The following is a 15,755-nucleotide window of genomic DNA, read 5'->3' as shown; positions in this document are numbered from 1 at the left end:
TTTGTCGTCTTGGTCGAGGAAATTTCAAAACATTTAGTTTGGAATATTCTGGATATGAGTCAGCCTCTCTCTCAAACTGCTGGGCCACACTCAGTGCAACGCGTGCTACCCCCCCAAAAAATGCTTTTTGCCCTGAGGAGAAATCGCAAACCGTTGATCTTTGAACTCTTGATGGGAGTTTGGCTGTAATATTTATCAAAGAGACTCACACTAAACTATTTTGACACGATCATGTTCACTTCAAGGCTGTGCGCAACACAGAGTTAGAGAAAGGACGTGGACAAATCAAAATTGAAACAGAAAATCTGATGGAACCAAAGCTTGGAGAAAAAAATTCTGCCGGAGCGGTTTTGTTATCGTTCTCATTACAGTAAAAGACTTCGGGGGTTTGAACGTACGCCAGGCCTCTTTCTCTTAATGAGTGAGTCAAGTCCAGTTTGAGGCTGTACAGTGTGAAAAACAAGCATGATAAATATTAATGAGAAATACCCTTTTAAGATCAAATAGCTTGCTATGAGAAAGAAAAAATGGCAGAGTGGTGGCCTGGAGAGGCTCCTTCATATGGAGAGTTGACGCTCAAGCCCATGAGAAATTCAGCATCTGTCCTGTGGAAGCGCCTGCGAGCAAGGCGCTGAACCCCCAACCTCTGACCTCCTTGTGATGGCGAATAGAAGACAGCAACATATTTTCTTCTGCGGGAACTCCACTGACGATCACAAAATTATTAATGAAAAATAGCCTTTTAAGATCAAATAGCATGGCATGATGAATGGCACTGTCAGCGGCATGTGGTTTGGTTTCAGATCTCTTTTGTGTTTCATAGTTTGCATTCAGAGCGACTGGCCCGGACCACAGATGTATTTCTCAGAGAGGACGCCGTATCCTCTGTTCTCAGACACCAAACCAACATTTTATGCCTTTGTAGTTCATTGGCCGTGAGAGATTGATACGGTTTCAACAGTGCCTAAAATTCATTTATGCCCCCAAGAAAACCGTTTGCTCAGCATGGCCAAAGTACATGTGCCCCATTACTAGATTGGAAACTATATGCGATCCTCAGCACATTTTCTGGAAATGACCATTCAGAATGAGTAATGAAGGCTACGCCAACATTATATTACACCTAACTCATATACATGAGCCCAGAGGGGAAATCGCTGTGGTTTAATCTCTGCTTTATGTTGGAAATGGATGCCATTAAACAAACATTTTCTTTCAGGTATTCCATTGACTGGAAGAGTGACTTGGACAGCTACTTTGACATTGATCCCGTGGAGGGAACGATTTCCACCAACGAACTCCTCGACAGGGAGAGCATCGCGCAGCACAATATCTCCATCGTGGCGACCAAACTTAGTAAGTATGACAACACGATCGATTGTGATTCATGCAGGTGGTGTTGTCCTTCCCCCGCCATAATCTGTGTGAAGGATTTAACACGCTTTTACTCAAGTCAATACTCAATCCCATTTTGCTGGAAAGGTTTATAGGTGACTATAAAGCATGATGGCTCTCCCAGCGGGATGTATCTTCAGGACATTGTCTCCTCTAGCATACTCACTTCAACTCTGTTTTCATTTTTAACAGTCTTTTTTAGCACGTTTGATGACATTGGCATTGGACGGGAGCTTTTCTTGCCAGAGTCAACTTTTACTTACACCGCAGTAAAATGTGAACCTTCTAGAGTTTTACAGCAGCCAGATGCAGTTGCATCACAGCGTGTTGTGAGCTCAAGAAAGCGCAGCAATGCGGAGCTGTGGCTTTAAGAAATGTCATCAAGCTAATTATGTTTTTATGAAGGAAGTGGAGCAAATTTCCGGATAAATAAGCAAATCCATCGTCATCAAGTCATCAAATCTGCTAAGAACCGTCAAAGTCATTATCCCAGAGGCAGGCTGGTGCTCAATCAAAATTACCCACGCTGTATATTCATTAGGACAGACTGTGAAATATGGGCTGTTAAAACTTGAGTCATTGTCGCCTTGGAAACTGATATTACTCACATCCCCTCAAGGTCATGGCAGTGACATGCTAATTCTGTTTTCAATGTGTGTGCGCGTGTCTCTTTGTGTGGCTTTTGTGCATAAGTGTCAAGGAACTGGAGGATGAGGTAGACTGAAAGGATATAGGGTGGTGGGAGGAGGAGAGTTTTACAAGGGCGTTACATGTTCAGTCTAAGCGGCGCAGGAATCGAGCAGTACTTCTGCATATCTTGCTCTCGCCCGTCTGCCTTTTGCTCAGTTCTTATCAGCTTCTGATCCATCCCTCTGTCCTCTCTGGTTCTCCTCTCAGACGACCGTTGTTCCTCCAGCGTCTATTTTCTCTGTGAGAAGAAAGAAAAAAAAGGTCTCATCCACAACCAGCGTTAAAACAGTCATGGTTGCACTGGTGCAGCAGGGGTGGGGATAAGCCAAACACCCCTGAGTTTGTGTCCCAACTTTGAGTTCAACTGTGTTTTTGACCTTGAGTGAGATTTGGCAGAACTTTGTGTTGTGGGTATTGAATAGCTATTATGGCTCCTCTGTGATGCATTCTATTATCATCATTGGGATGTTGTCTGTCTGTTATTTGGGTTTTAAACCATGAAGAACAGCAATAAATACTGAGGCGGGATACCTCCAATGCCGGTAGAAATGATGCATTGTACGAGGAGAGGTCGTGCACACAAAGACGTCCTGACTTTTCTATAGTCTGGAGCTGCCTCAGTTGACACTGCACAACAGCTCTCAATAAACAGTAAAATATTGCAGTTCTGTTTTTGACCCATTTCTCCATCTCCTGTGTGTCCTTGCTGCTGATAATGTCCAACTTTTTTTTTTTTTTGCACCTTTTATTCCCATTACAAAGACTCTGAAGCAAATATCCAACTATATGAGTTGTTGGATGACATTTTGCTTGAATAAAGGTACCTTTACTTTGTAATGATTAGCACAACACCTGAGTTGGAGACTTTTCACTTCACAAAGCCTCTGAGATTTGTCCGGTCATTGCTAGACACCGCAGTCATGCAGCAAAATGAGAGCAGTGTCTGCTGCTCTCCGGAGACACAGCACACAGCAGAAGGCGTGCTAAATAAGAGCTGGGGCTAGATTAACGGTTTGCTTTTTGGCATTTAAGCCCAGTGGCAATTTTTAGGAGTCAAAGAGAGGGGAAGATGTATTAAATGCAATAATAACCTTGGCAGGAGGCAATGAGGAAGCACGCTCTCTATCTATTTACAGCAACTGTAAATAGTGCAGTTCCACACCAACATGGAGTTCAGTGTTGTGAGTTTTTTGTCCACAGTTGCACTTTTAACAGATTACTATCCACATGGAATGTTTCTATCTGTTTTGTAGCACAGTTTATAGATTTGTGGTTGATTGCTTGCAAAGATGGAGTTTTTTTATTTATTAAAATGAGCTTAATTAAAAAAGTAATATCCAGCAGAAAAGCAGTATAAAGCAGGCAACTTTATGGCTGACCGACCAAGCATTCTGTCGCACTACACGATTCTGTTTCAATAAAACAAATAGAGCATTTGTTATTGGGCTGGAATGCTGACACTAGTCAGATTTGAAAATAAGCACTATACCATTGCTCCATCTAGTGGGCTATAAGATATATCACTGATGACATGCTGAGAGTCAACCAACAGTTATTTAGATGAGTTCTTGAGATGAGATGAGGCGTAAATGATAAGCTCCTGCGTCCAGGAGTCTGGGACTTTAAAGACAAATTTTCAGCGATCTAGAAGATTTGAAGTTGTCCAAACTTTTTGGAAGCCAAAGAACTGAGGACCTCAATGACCGAAAAGATCAGTATTTTTGCTGGGTGCGCATCAATGTTAGTAGTTCAGTCAGAGCAAAGCAGCAAATCCCATCCTTGGTGTCATTTTTACCTCGGTGGGAAGATTGCTTTTTCCGTCAAGGTCGGAGACAGGTTACTAACTGAGCCGTGGCTGCGTCTCCAATCCCCTTGAGACGACTCGACAGATCCCCCCCTGCATTCTTCTGAACCACCCACCTACACACAAACCTACGCACCTACGCGCCCCTACACTGGCACTCACACAAACAAGCGCACACTAAGCCCCCCACTGCAGAGCAAAGCCTATTCCCACATCAAATCCATAAAGTTTACCTTACTTGGGCTTTCACACAAAAAGAACATTTCCCTGTTGTGCCCCTGCAGTGAGGAAACATTGCAACAAACAGCCCTGTATTCAAGTTAGTCCCTCTCAAGGGGGCTTTCATACTATAATTAATATGGGCTGCACATCTTATGGCTAAAACCCATAACAGAACCTGAGGAAAAACAAGCTTGCAAAGAAAACGTTCTCTCTATAGGGCCATGTTCCATAATGTGAGACATGCTTTATTTGCATGGGAAGCTTTTCCTGTGTGTTTTTATTTAATTCTCCTTTTCATCATCAATCATAAAAGCAGCGCCCGGATGCAATTTATGCCTCAACATGTTCCAGACACATGAATGGTTTTCTAGCAGACTCATTTAACCAGAGCGACCTACAGTGGGCGAGCAGATCGGTGGTTTAGCATCTGCTCAAGGACGCTCTGACTGGACACTCGGCACAAAGGCCTCTTTAACCACTTGGCTGTCCTACAGCAACAGTGATAAACCTTTGTGCTTCAGCTCAGCATATGATGGTAATACTTTAGATATCCACATGATGTCAGTGCTGTGAAAACAAAAAAAAAAACCCCATGTTGTATTTATCTGTATTCATGTAACACTATCCAGTCCTGAGAGCACATTTGTGCCTTACTTATTCTGTGTTGTGTTTTCTTCTCCAGACAGTCCAGTTCTGACCAGTCGGGTGGCCGTCACTGTCCACGTGTTGGACATCAACGAGTTCCCACCTGAGCTCGCCAGTCCTTATGAGACCTTCGTGTGTGAAAACGCCAAAGTGGGACAGGTATGTTCACATTTGCTCTCCTCTCTGCCTCTTTCTGTGCACGTCATGCACTCATGGCAATGAAAGCATCACATTTTCTGCTGTTAAGACGGGTTGACCTTTCAGATTGAAGCTGACATGGCTTGAAGGTAGTTATTGAAAACTACTTGAAGGTGTTCAGAATCTGAAAGGTGTGGTTTTGCTTGCAAGGAGCCATTATTTACACTTAGACATAAATAAACAGTGATTTTGTGGCATGTGGAGATAAAATATAGTGGAATTTTCTGCTTTTTGGAGCCCTGTATTGCTGTAGTAAATACACACATTTAGTTCCCACATTGATACCTCACACAGGGTTCGTATCCAGTATCTTACTCAAGGTTGCTCGAATAAAACCTTTTATTTCAAGAGAGTTTGCAGAGAACCCTTCAGCACAGTATATGAATCTAAACCTTGAACTGATTGTGTCATAGAGTTCGATTCAGCAGGAGAAGCAATCATAAAGCACAGCAGTACTTTGCATATCAGCAACCCAGAGTACATTTCAGATGATATATTAGAGATGCAGTTGAGAATTTGCCTGTGCGCATTGTAAACCACCTGTGCCTGTAAATTAGCCCATTAACTAGCATCTATATGCAGTTAGCGTTCTGAGGGAACAGCTTCTTTGGCAGTCTATCAAATTGCTGTAGACTCCTCATCACATTGAGGATGGTTTGCCGGTCCTCAGGCCTGTTGCAATCAAAACAACGGCTGTGCCCTGCATTTCAAGGCATCGCTGTCTTGAAGTTGGCTGTGATTTTTGCCATGTTTTCAGCCTTCAAGCTCGAGTCAAGACACTCAGAAAAGTGGCCCAGATAACCTTTTCTTTCAATCAGCTGCTTACTACAGTGCGATCCTGCATGAATGCACAATTTTCTGCCAGAGTTTAGATTGTTTCACTTGTGAAATCTCAGATTTTTTTTCTGTCTGTGCTGACTGGTTGGAACAGTGAAGAGCTCAGCTTGACGTCATGTATGTAAATCCACCAATCAGGATTTAGCCAAAATTTGATAACAGTTGTGGGTTTGTTTTTTTCTTACGCCATGAGGGCACTGTCAATCAAATCTGCTCAAACCACATCTGCACAGACTATTTTCTTTCTACTGAACTACACCTGCTAACTGTATGACTGCACAGGAGGAGGCATGCGAATAAAATTTGAAAACTGAAGTTTTCTGGGGCTTTAAGGATGAACAGCTTCTGCCCAGTAACTCTCCCCATTCAGTTTTTCAATACTTTGACAAGACTATGACAAATGATACCACTGAGATCCAAATCTTGCTATACCTACAAATCAGACAGCAGTTTCAAACATTGTGGATCAGGAACAGAGAAACACATATTTTAAAACTCCTAGAAAAGTACAAAGAAGAAGACAAAAAGACAAGTCAAAGTCAAAAAGGCAAAAAAACATGTGCAAGACTAGATAACTAAAGCCTCATATTCAGATCAGCTGCAGTCATCATGCAGTATGTGCCCTGTATTTAAAAGGCATCACCTTCTCTCATCTCCTCTGAGCTTATCCTCTTCCTTACTTCCTTACTTTAATCTCCTGCTTTTAATCCAGCCACACCAAAGCGTGTAATAGAGCCACCAGTTCACCGTGCCAGTGTCCCACTGTGCCCCGTCTGGGCGTGAAAAGAACACAATCTCATTCCGAGGTCAACTTAGCAATAATAAATGTCTCATGTCCAGTTAGACTTCCAATGTGAAGCTCAGTGAGAAACATTTCTGGCCTTTTTTCTTAAAATGACTAAAAACAATCAATAGTTACTGATGGTTTCTCACAGGATTCAAACTCTCATCTCCTGGTTGAAGGTCCTGTGTGACGCATGTGTGACGGTCATCTCGACCTCCACACATAAGCAGACTTTGTCTCTCTTTTTACTGTTTGCCCTTTGCTTCCATCATTATCGCCCCCTGCTGGTACTCCACCTTCATAGCCATGTACCTTTCATGCCTAAGTGTGGTAAGCCATGACACGAACATGCTATCCTCCAGCGGATTGGTAGGTTATTTACACACTTTGGCATGAGACTGGGCTGCTTTATCTCCTCTTCCCCTCCCCTTCTTCTCCTCTCTCTTCCCTTGCCCTCTAGTGCAGAATATACTCTTTCCCCCTGTGCTTCTGAAGCATGAATCCACCAGGTGTTGCGTACAGCTGGTGGATGATAAAGAATTGCAGATCCTCGCTTGTAAAATCCATCACATGTCTCTCTTGATGATTATGCACTCACACTGCTGAAAAACATACAAACTGCTTGTTTGGGAGTGTCTCACGCTGTGGCGCAGCCTCCCATGGAGAATAATCTGTAACCAGGATGTAGCCAAGCAAGAGAAGCAACTGGCTATTTTCATGTAAATGTGTGGGAGGAGGGAGGCAGGGAGGAGAGCGGCCTAAGACCTTAAAATGAGATTTGCAAATAAAAACGGTCAGGGCTGTGGCAAAGTAATGTAGTAGAATATTTCCTTATTTTATTATTTACTGTAATCAGAGTCCTGACTGGTGAACTGTTGAAGGGTGAAATGAGAAAAAGCAACCACAAAGGAATCATAAAACAAGCATATTTACTGTGGAGTTCTACGTATTAGATATACTGAGGGCAGCCAGTGCTATAATGTGTTCTTTGCTCTTTAATGTACTTCCTTTTCTTTTTATAATGGTGTACCACTGACTCCATTTGAAATGCTGGAACAATTACATTTACTGCATTTAGCTGGCACTCTTATCTGCTTATCTTACAATGCTGCTGAGTGCAAAAACAGAATAACTTAAAACCATTTAACATATACAATAGTGCCCAGTAATAAGCAGTTACAGCAGCCACAGTTCCACTTCTGACTGAGAAGAGGTGGGAACCACTGAGTGCAAGAAAAGGAACATGAATTACGTTTTATATGGTAAAATATAATGAATAATAATAATGATAATATAATGATAAACTGGAGAGGGATATGACATGCAGCAAAGGTCCCTGCCTGGAATTGGACTGCAGACACAGCAGCTCTATGATATGTGACTTAACTGCTCTTCCACTGGGACTAATATACAATTTAAGACATCACTTTGGCTGTGGTAAGCTTTGATGGACCTAAGGCATCATTCCTGAAAAAATGATCGATGGATTAAGTGAGTCATTGTTAGTTGCAGCTTCAAATTTATTCATCACTTAGCTAATTTGTTCACCGAAAATCAATAGTGTGAGGCGTGCAGCTGCTACGGGGAACACAACAGTGCTCTCATCGCACCTGGTGTCAGGTTTACTTCCCCGGAGGGAACTTTATTCAAATACTGAGATGGGAAAGAGTGGGACAGCAACACAGTCGGGGTGATGTAACAGGGCGGCAGGGTTGATTAGTGGTTCCTGCGTGTGGGGGATCCAGGGCAGAGGTATCAGGCCAAGCCCAGTGGGTGGGGAAGAGCAGGCTGGTAACACAGCTGGGCTGGCAGGACAGCCGGTTTCAGACAAAGCTTCGCGACGTCTGGGGAAAAGAAGAAAGTATAAAGCCGTCAGCAGTCTGGTACAAAGGCAGCTGAATCAGCAGTCTATGTCAAGCAGGGTGAAAATACAGAAAGGTTATCGTCTGGCTAGGTGTTGTTCAGTAAACACATTTTCACATAAAGCCATGCAGCTTGCTGAAGTGCTGCAGTGGGTGCTGGACTGATCAAACTGTCCTTTTTCTTCTTTTCTTGTTGTTTTGGGAATGTAATTGGAGTTGGCCCCCGTGCTTTCAGACGATGTACTGTAATATAAGTACAATATGAAACAACTGTTTTCTCTTCATGACCCTTCAACAGGCTCCAGCAGTTCTGAATGAACTTGATCCATCACACTGTGTTTTGAGGTGATCTAGAAATTTCAGCAAGTTATCAATCAAGTGCTCAGCAACTGTATCCAAAACTACAGAGAGAACAATTCAGCGCCTTGTTCCAGCACTGACGGGTCTGACGTGCAGTCAGCTCAGGACTCGCTGACACTTCTTTTCAGCGTTGAATAATTTCACATTTTCTGACAGAACAGTTTGACCTGTAGGAGTTTCATTTCCCAATAAAGTGAAACGTCTGACACCAAAACAACCACTCAAAACAAAACCTTCCATCTGTGTTAGTTTTCAGCCAGTATGTAGATGAAAAAGTTGTCAGTCTGCAATCAATGTATGTGGCCCATACAGGCACACCAGAGGAGTAAAACCTAAAGCTTGAAACTAGTAAATGCCAGTTGAAACCTAAGTGCATTAAGAAATCCTTCCTTTTTATTATCGCAGAACATCATTTTTGTTTTCATTCCCAACAGGTGATTCAAACATTCAGTGCAAGAGACCAGGATCTACCAGCCGCTGGACAACAGTTCTCCTTCAAATCACCAAAGGAAGACGTGAAAAACAAGAATTTCACCATCCGTGACTTTGGAAGTAAGTGTGCTTGTACTCTGATAACGCCTCTGAAATCAGCACAGAGAGACACAGCTGATTTATTTCTGGATATATAGTAGTAGGTGTCACCTAGCTGCACTTACTGTCACAGTTTATGCATCATCATCTTCTAAATTATGGAAACGCCACTGGCTCTTTACACCTGACAATTCATTATAGTTTAGGAAAATGATAAAGAAACGGTGCCTGCAATCAATTCCAGCTTCTTAGAAAGAAAGCTGTTGCTGAATTGATCATTTCTTATGAAAGAAAAGAAGCAATTTGTGAGATTACACACACATTAAAATGTTTGTACATGATATTAACGGTGGCCTTGTTAGTGATATGAATACCAGCTTTTAGTATATTAATGACAATACTTGAATTTAGGTGCAAATAATTCATCAAACTGGATCATTATTACATCTTAATAGATACAAATCTCTACAACCTCTCAAGTTCGCTACAGTAGTTGAAAAGTTTGTTGCTCAAGCTAATAAGAGTGGCGTGTCTCAACGCTAAAAATAACTGAAGCACATGCAGTCAGACGTTGTCTTATGATAAGGGCATATATGACACTCTGCAGTGTGCACCGGCTGAGCCCTTTGAAGTCTAACCAGAAAGACGGCTAATGAAAAGTGGGACATGGCAGGATGAGTCCAGGGAAACTAATGCATTCACCATCCCTGACAAGCCCAGGTCTGAACCTCTGATCCAGTTTTACCTTTTGGACACACTGTCTTGCAGTTTCCTGGCTGCCAGAGGCCCCGCAAGCACACTCTCCAGATACAGAGTGAGATCTGATAGGCAGGGACAGAAAATACAAACACCACGGGCACCACGGACAGGTTCGGCAAGAGAGGGAGAGGGAGTGCAAACAAAATCACAGTTGTGCACAACATGCAAGGTGTGCTAAAATGCCTGACCTCCTGTCAAGAAAAAGTGCCAGGCTTCGTCAGTGGAACAAACCTGGCTTGACAGGGGTCAGACAGTCTCGCTGCAGCAGGCAGAACCAGGCAGGTCCAACCTGACATGTTCCCTCTCCCTCCTATACATTGTCGACCTCTATTCCACTCGCCACCCTCACACCCCCGGCTGTCTTCAAGTTGTTCCCTTTGTGCGTTTTTATTTGTTTTTTATCCATTATCTCGCATTGCTAATCTGCTGTTTGTTTCTCTGGAGTGATGCTGCCTGCACAAAGAGATAACAAAATAACAACAGATCCCAATAGTTCTCACTGTGCAGGTAGACAGAAAACGCTTTGCAGTGTTTCAGGGAATGATGTACTGGCTTCTAAAGTAAGTGGTGTATAATGGTGAGAGCTTTGATAAGACAACTCTTTGATACATTGCAGTTTCTCATCACATTCAGAAAGGATTTGATATCAAACATAGAGTTATCAGACACTGAAGAGTTTCATCGGTCTTCTCATACTCGGACCTCCGGACTTGTAATGTAGCTCAGTGGATTGTCTGATTGATGTGAGGTTATGCTAGGTGGAATATTTTCTTTTGCTTCGGTCAGAACACTGTCTAACCTGTATGGATCAAATAAAAGCACTTGCTGCACTACTTCAGGCCTTTCCATACACATTTGGAAGCTTCTTTTAATCTAAGACCACATACTTTTTCAAAAAAAGTCCACTGTTTTGAAGATTTCTTTTTGATTTTGATTTTTTTTTTGGTGGCTGATTGCAAAATGTCTCCTTCTCCCTCCTTCTAGACAACACAGCTGGAATCGTGACAAAGCGGAGTGGCTTCAGGCGGCGCTTGCAGGAGATTTACTTCCTTCCTGTGGTGATCGAAGATAACGGCTACCCACCCAAGAGCAGCACAGGCACCCTAACCATCCGTGTATGCGGCTGCGAATCAGATGGCGCCCTGCTAACTTGCAGTGCAGAGGCCATCTTTCTCCCCGTGGGCCTCAGCACAGGAGCTCTGATCGCCATCCTTCTATGTATCATCATCCTATTAGGTGAGACCTGTTGTCTTCTGGCTTGTAAACTGTCTTCCTTTTAGCACGGTGTCATCGATAATCAGGGAGCAAATGCGACTGCTTTATGTATTGCCCTGATCTTTCAGCACAGGGGAACCTCACACTTTGGCAGCTCCCTCTGAAGAAAGATAATTATTATCATTATTTATCTCAGTAAGGTGTGTGCTCTGACCTACATCGATTCAAGTGTGTTGTTGCTGCTTCATGGAGAATACAGTTGCTTAAAGAATTGTAAGTAATTTGGTCTTTCACTCACCGTCTGAGGTGTCCATTCCTTAATCCCAACCTTACTTTGTCCAAACCAGCAAATCTGCAGTGTCTCATTTAGAATTAGACTGACAGCTCAGGTGTAGTTTACCTTAAAAATCTTCCCTGATGCAGGTTTAAATACCACTGGCTTATGATGTCAACATTGGAGATTATTGTAAGACACTGAGCTTGACATCCAAAATACAAATGTGCATCTGAACGGCCAGACAGCACCTGACTCCAAACGTGCTGCGCTGACCATCAAACTTAGTCTGGCGTCACTCCAGGACCATCCGCAGTTAATTATAGAACCCATATGAATTTGGTCATTCAATGAGACGTTTAAGATTGGAGGGAGGGATGCTTAGCTCTATAAACTAAATCCAATCTTGGTGCCCTGTGGCTGCTTCCCAGGCTACAGCTCTTACATTTCACACAAGGTCATGGCTGTAAAACTCCTCTTTAATTCTCTACTATTAATGTCCAAACTCATCTACATATCAGGGAGGAAGTAAATGTAGGTTTATGGCTTCATTTTCTGAATTATGAATATGGGATGGTCGGTTGTTAAAGAAGCTCCTATCAGACAGTGCAAGTCAAGGTATCCATGACCTTTGAATTAGCTGCATTTAGATTTCTTTATCTCTGTCTAATATGTGATCCGACGAGGAATCCGCTGTTAAATTCCTACTATGCTTCCTCATAAATCCTTTTTCATTACCTTCCCGAACGTATTCGTGTGAAATATCAGCTTGAGCTTCATTGTTTCATATGCGAGGGAACACAAAAGCACAGTCGATTGTCGTGGTGTGCTGTAGAGCTGTGTTCGCGTCCGCTGAGAAGAATGTCTTCAAAGCTCCAAGTCGACTCGCCCCCCAAGGCTGAGGCTGACGCCAAACTGTCATGCTGTCCCTGAGAAGGAAAGTGGCAGAGAGAATCAGGACTCACACTGAGAACATTTCCATCGAGCCACTTAGTTCCTGTGCAGGATTTGTCAGGATGACCCAGTTGTCCTGTGAGGAGAAATGATGAAGCAAATTAAAGAGACCAGCACAGAGACTTTCATCTGCATTGCTGTTTCTTTCAAACTGATGTGGATTGGCTGCACCCGGTGACAAGCTGTGTTCAACCAGTGCATCCTGCAATAGCAGACTGTTGTTGAAGTCCACCTGGGTGCCACTGGGGGGAGCTGGCACACTATACACAGGCAGATAAAATCACTTGGGAGTGAGGAGGCAAAGAGGAAGTGAGATATAACAAGGATGAAAGGAAGGGACCTACTTTTTTCAGTCAGAATGTTTTTATTGGACTCTTTCATGTGAATGATTTCAGTTTTATCCTGGCTACTGACCTTCCTCCTATATATGCAACTGTATTTTGAAAACGCAGAGGAAGAAAACATTTCACTGCATTTTTCACTGGGGAGGCAGAGAGAAGGGCACAGAGGGAGACAGACTGCACTGACAGGAGAGAGGAAGAGAGGGAAATTTATTGTAACATTATGTGTTGAAAATCACACCGCAGTACTACAGTGTCTACAAGGTGCAGAACCTCAAGCAACCTCTGAAGGGATGCGTGCCAGAGCAGTAAACCGTAGCTTTGGTATATTCTCAGCGTTACAATTTTACCCTACAGCTCTTGTGTTATCTATTATAAGTACGCTATGCAGCCGGCGTATATTATTTGCTTTGAGCCACAAAAGCAATTCCCAGGCATTTATTTACAGGACCAGACATTTAAGTTGAAAGTGGGCCACATTTGGATGAAAAGTGTCTTAAAATGTCTAGGTTACTCAGAACCATAGTTTCAATGGGAGTTCATTTGTTGTATCTCAGTATAAAGGAGGTTTGAACTATATCATTTGAATGCTGCTGAAACTGAGATTACATATAAATCAGACGTATGCTAGCGGCTCTGTGAGGCTGTACTAAGCCACAGTGGTGCTTTGAGCTAATGTCAACATCAGCATGCAAGAATTCTGACAATTACAATGCTAACATGCAGATTTTTGCTTTTGCCATCTTAGTCGTAGTTAGTGCCATCTTATCAGTTTAGTGTGTCAGCATGCTAATGCTTGCTAATTAGCCCCAAAGTAGCACAGAGGCTGCTGGGAATGTCATTAGTTTTGCAGATATGGGCCCATAAGCCAAAGTGTTTGTGAAATTAAAATTTTGATCAGCTGGAGGTGCTAACTGAAAAGTCAGGGGGTCACCAAAGTCATTAAAGTTAATGCTAACAGGGATGGGAATATCTGACGAATTTCATAACAATCCATCCAAAAGTTGTTGAGATATTTTAGTCTGGACCAAAGTGATGGACTGACCAAAAGCTTGAGGTCTTGACATGCAAAATCTTAAAGAAATTAACCAAATGCAGCCCAGTTTTAACCCAAAATACCTGAACATCTTTTGATGCAAAAAATGACCAAAACTGTGCTTTCTAGGTATAGTGATATTCTACCAGGACATGTTTAAGGCTAAGTTAAGCAGGTGTGATGGCAGTGGTCTAACATGCAGCTCTCTTGGTCTGTCCCCCAGTTATCGTGGTCCTCTATGTGGGCTTGAGACGGCAGAAGAAAAAGGAAACCCTCATGTCATCCAAAGAGGACATCCGGGATAATGTGATCCACTATGACGATGAAGGGGGCGGGGAGGAGGACACGCACGCGTTTGACATGGGGACACTTCGCAATCCCAAGGTTGTCAAAGAGAACCTGTTCCGCAGGGACGTCAAACCTGAGCTGAAGAGAGGTCCCAGGCCGGCTGCCTCTCAGGACAGCGCCGACATCCGAGATTTCATCAACCAGCGTCTGAAAGAGCACGACATGGACAACTCGGCGCCACCCTACGACTCCCTGGCCACGTACGCGTACGAGGGCAACGGCTCCGTGGCCGAGTCGCTCAGCTCCATCGACTCGCTCGCCATAGACCTTGAGGAGGACTATGATTACCTCAATGAGTGGGGGCCCCGCTTTAAGACACTGGCAGGGATATTTGGGGAGCAGTCAGAAACTCAGTCGGACTCAACGACCACAGAGAACACACATTGATGTTATTCACAGACTCGTAAAATGGTTACGTAACAATGTCCTTTTGGTTGGCGACACACAATGTTTTACCATTGTTTTCTTTCCATGTTATCTTTTTTTCCAGCTCACCGTTTTCTAATTCATGTGGTACTTTTTACCATGCTCGGTCCCAAAATTGTAAAAAAGCAGGGGAAGATATGGTAACATGATTAGATGAGCGGAGCAGCCATTCAATTACCTTTCAATTGAATGTTGTTTCTTGTCTTACATTTTGTTTCCTCTTGGGGAATACGCATACACATGGAAATGTTGTCATTTCCTAGAACATCCTTAAAAGTGCCTCAATATAATTGTTCTTTCACTTGCTATTTCATGCCACATATCCGGTGTTGTTCCTTAGAACCCCATAGGTTAAGCTAATTCAGTCAGCATACTGTGCTCTGACTGGCTGAGACATCTACTAAGACCAATGTCAACTCTGTGGGGACAATGAAGTGGCCCAAGTTTGGCCAAAGATGTTTTGAATGTTATTTATTGTTCTATTTATTTATTGGCTGATTGAGTTTGATTAGATTTTTGTGTATTTATCTATTTATCTCTCAGTCATCAATCTGTATTTTTTATTTTTTGAGACACTCGAGGAATTTTGTAATTAATCAAGGCCCACATGAAAATGTATGTTTCTGTTAGCTGGGTCCTGTGAATAGACTTGTACTAGAGTTGTAAAAAAAAAAATTAATTAGGGCTACATACTGCAGTTCAGTCATGTAATAAACACAGTTTTCTTAAATAAACCACACTTGGACAAAATCCCTTTCTGTGTTTACTTATTTGGCTCACATTAATACGCTGTGTGTGTCTGATCTTTTGTTATTAAAAGCTTGTCCATGGATTAAAGGAAATATTGTACTATTCATGATAAGTAGTAAGAACAGGCCATAAAACTCTAAAGCTAATCATGAAACAGAGTTATAGAAATGTAAAACAATGTTTCTGTTGACAACTTTAGGGTTCAGGCCAACATTTAATCTCAATAAGATGAGTTTAAAGTGCTCTATTCTTTCTAGTCCTGCTATTTTTGGCCAAACTAGTGGAAGGGTAGTAATGGTGTTCATTGGTCAGTCCTCCGCTCAT

The 15,755-nt window shown here is 42.7% G+C and overlaps 1 protein-coding gene across 2 annotated transcripts in view; it reads left to right on the top strand.

Moving 5' to 3' along the window:
- Positions 1-15,427, top strand: part of LOC139346805 (cadherin-12-like) — a 94,022-nt gene extending 78,595 nt beyond the window's left edge. For both annotated transcript variants that reach the window (XM_070986101.1, XM_070986102.1), the window contains 5 exons: positions 1,220-1,356; positions 4,794-4,915; positions 9,232-9,349; positions 11,072-11,323; positions 14,131-15,427. In XM_070986101.1, the coding sequence (XP_070842202.1) occupies positions 1,220-1,356; positions 4,794-4,915; positions 9,232-9,349; positions 11,072-11,323; positions 14,131-14,642 (1,141 nt within the window). In that variant the 3' untranslated portion in view covers positions 14,643-15,427. The remainder of the gene's footprint in view (positions 1-1,219; positions 1,357-4,793; positions 4,916-9,231; positions 9,350-11,071; positions 11,324-14,130) is intronic.
- Positions 15,428-15,755: the final 328 nt, after the last annotated feature.

This window comes from Chaetodon trifascialis, chromosome 18 (genome assembly GCF_039877785.1).
Source record: "Chaetodon trifascialis isolate fChaTrf1 chromosome 18, fChaTrf1.hap1, whole genome shotgun sequence".
NCBI classification, from domain to species: domain Eukaryota; kingdom Metazoa; phylum Chordata; class Actinopteri; order Chaetodontiformes; family Chaetodontidae; genus Chaetodon; species Chaetodon trifascialis.
Note: the sequence above shows the minus strand (reverse complement) of the source record. Positions and strands in the feature narration are given on the sequence as shown.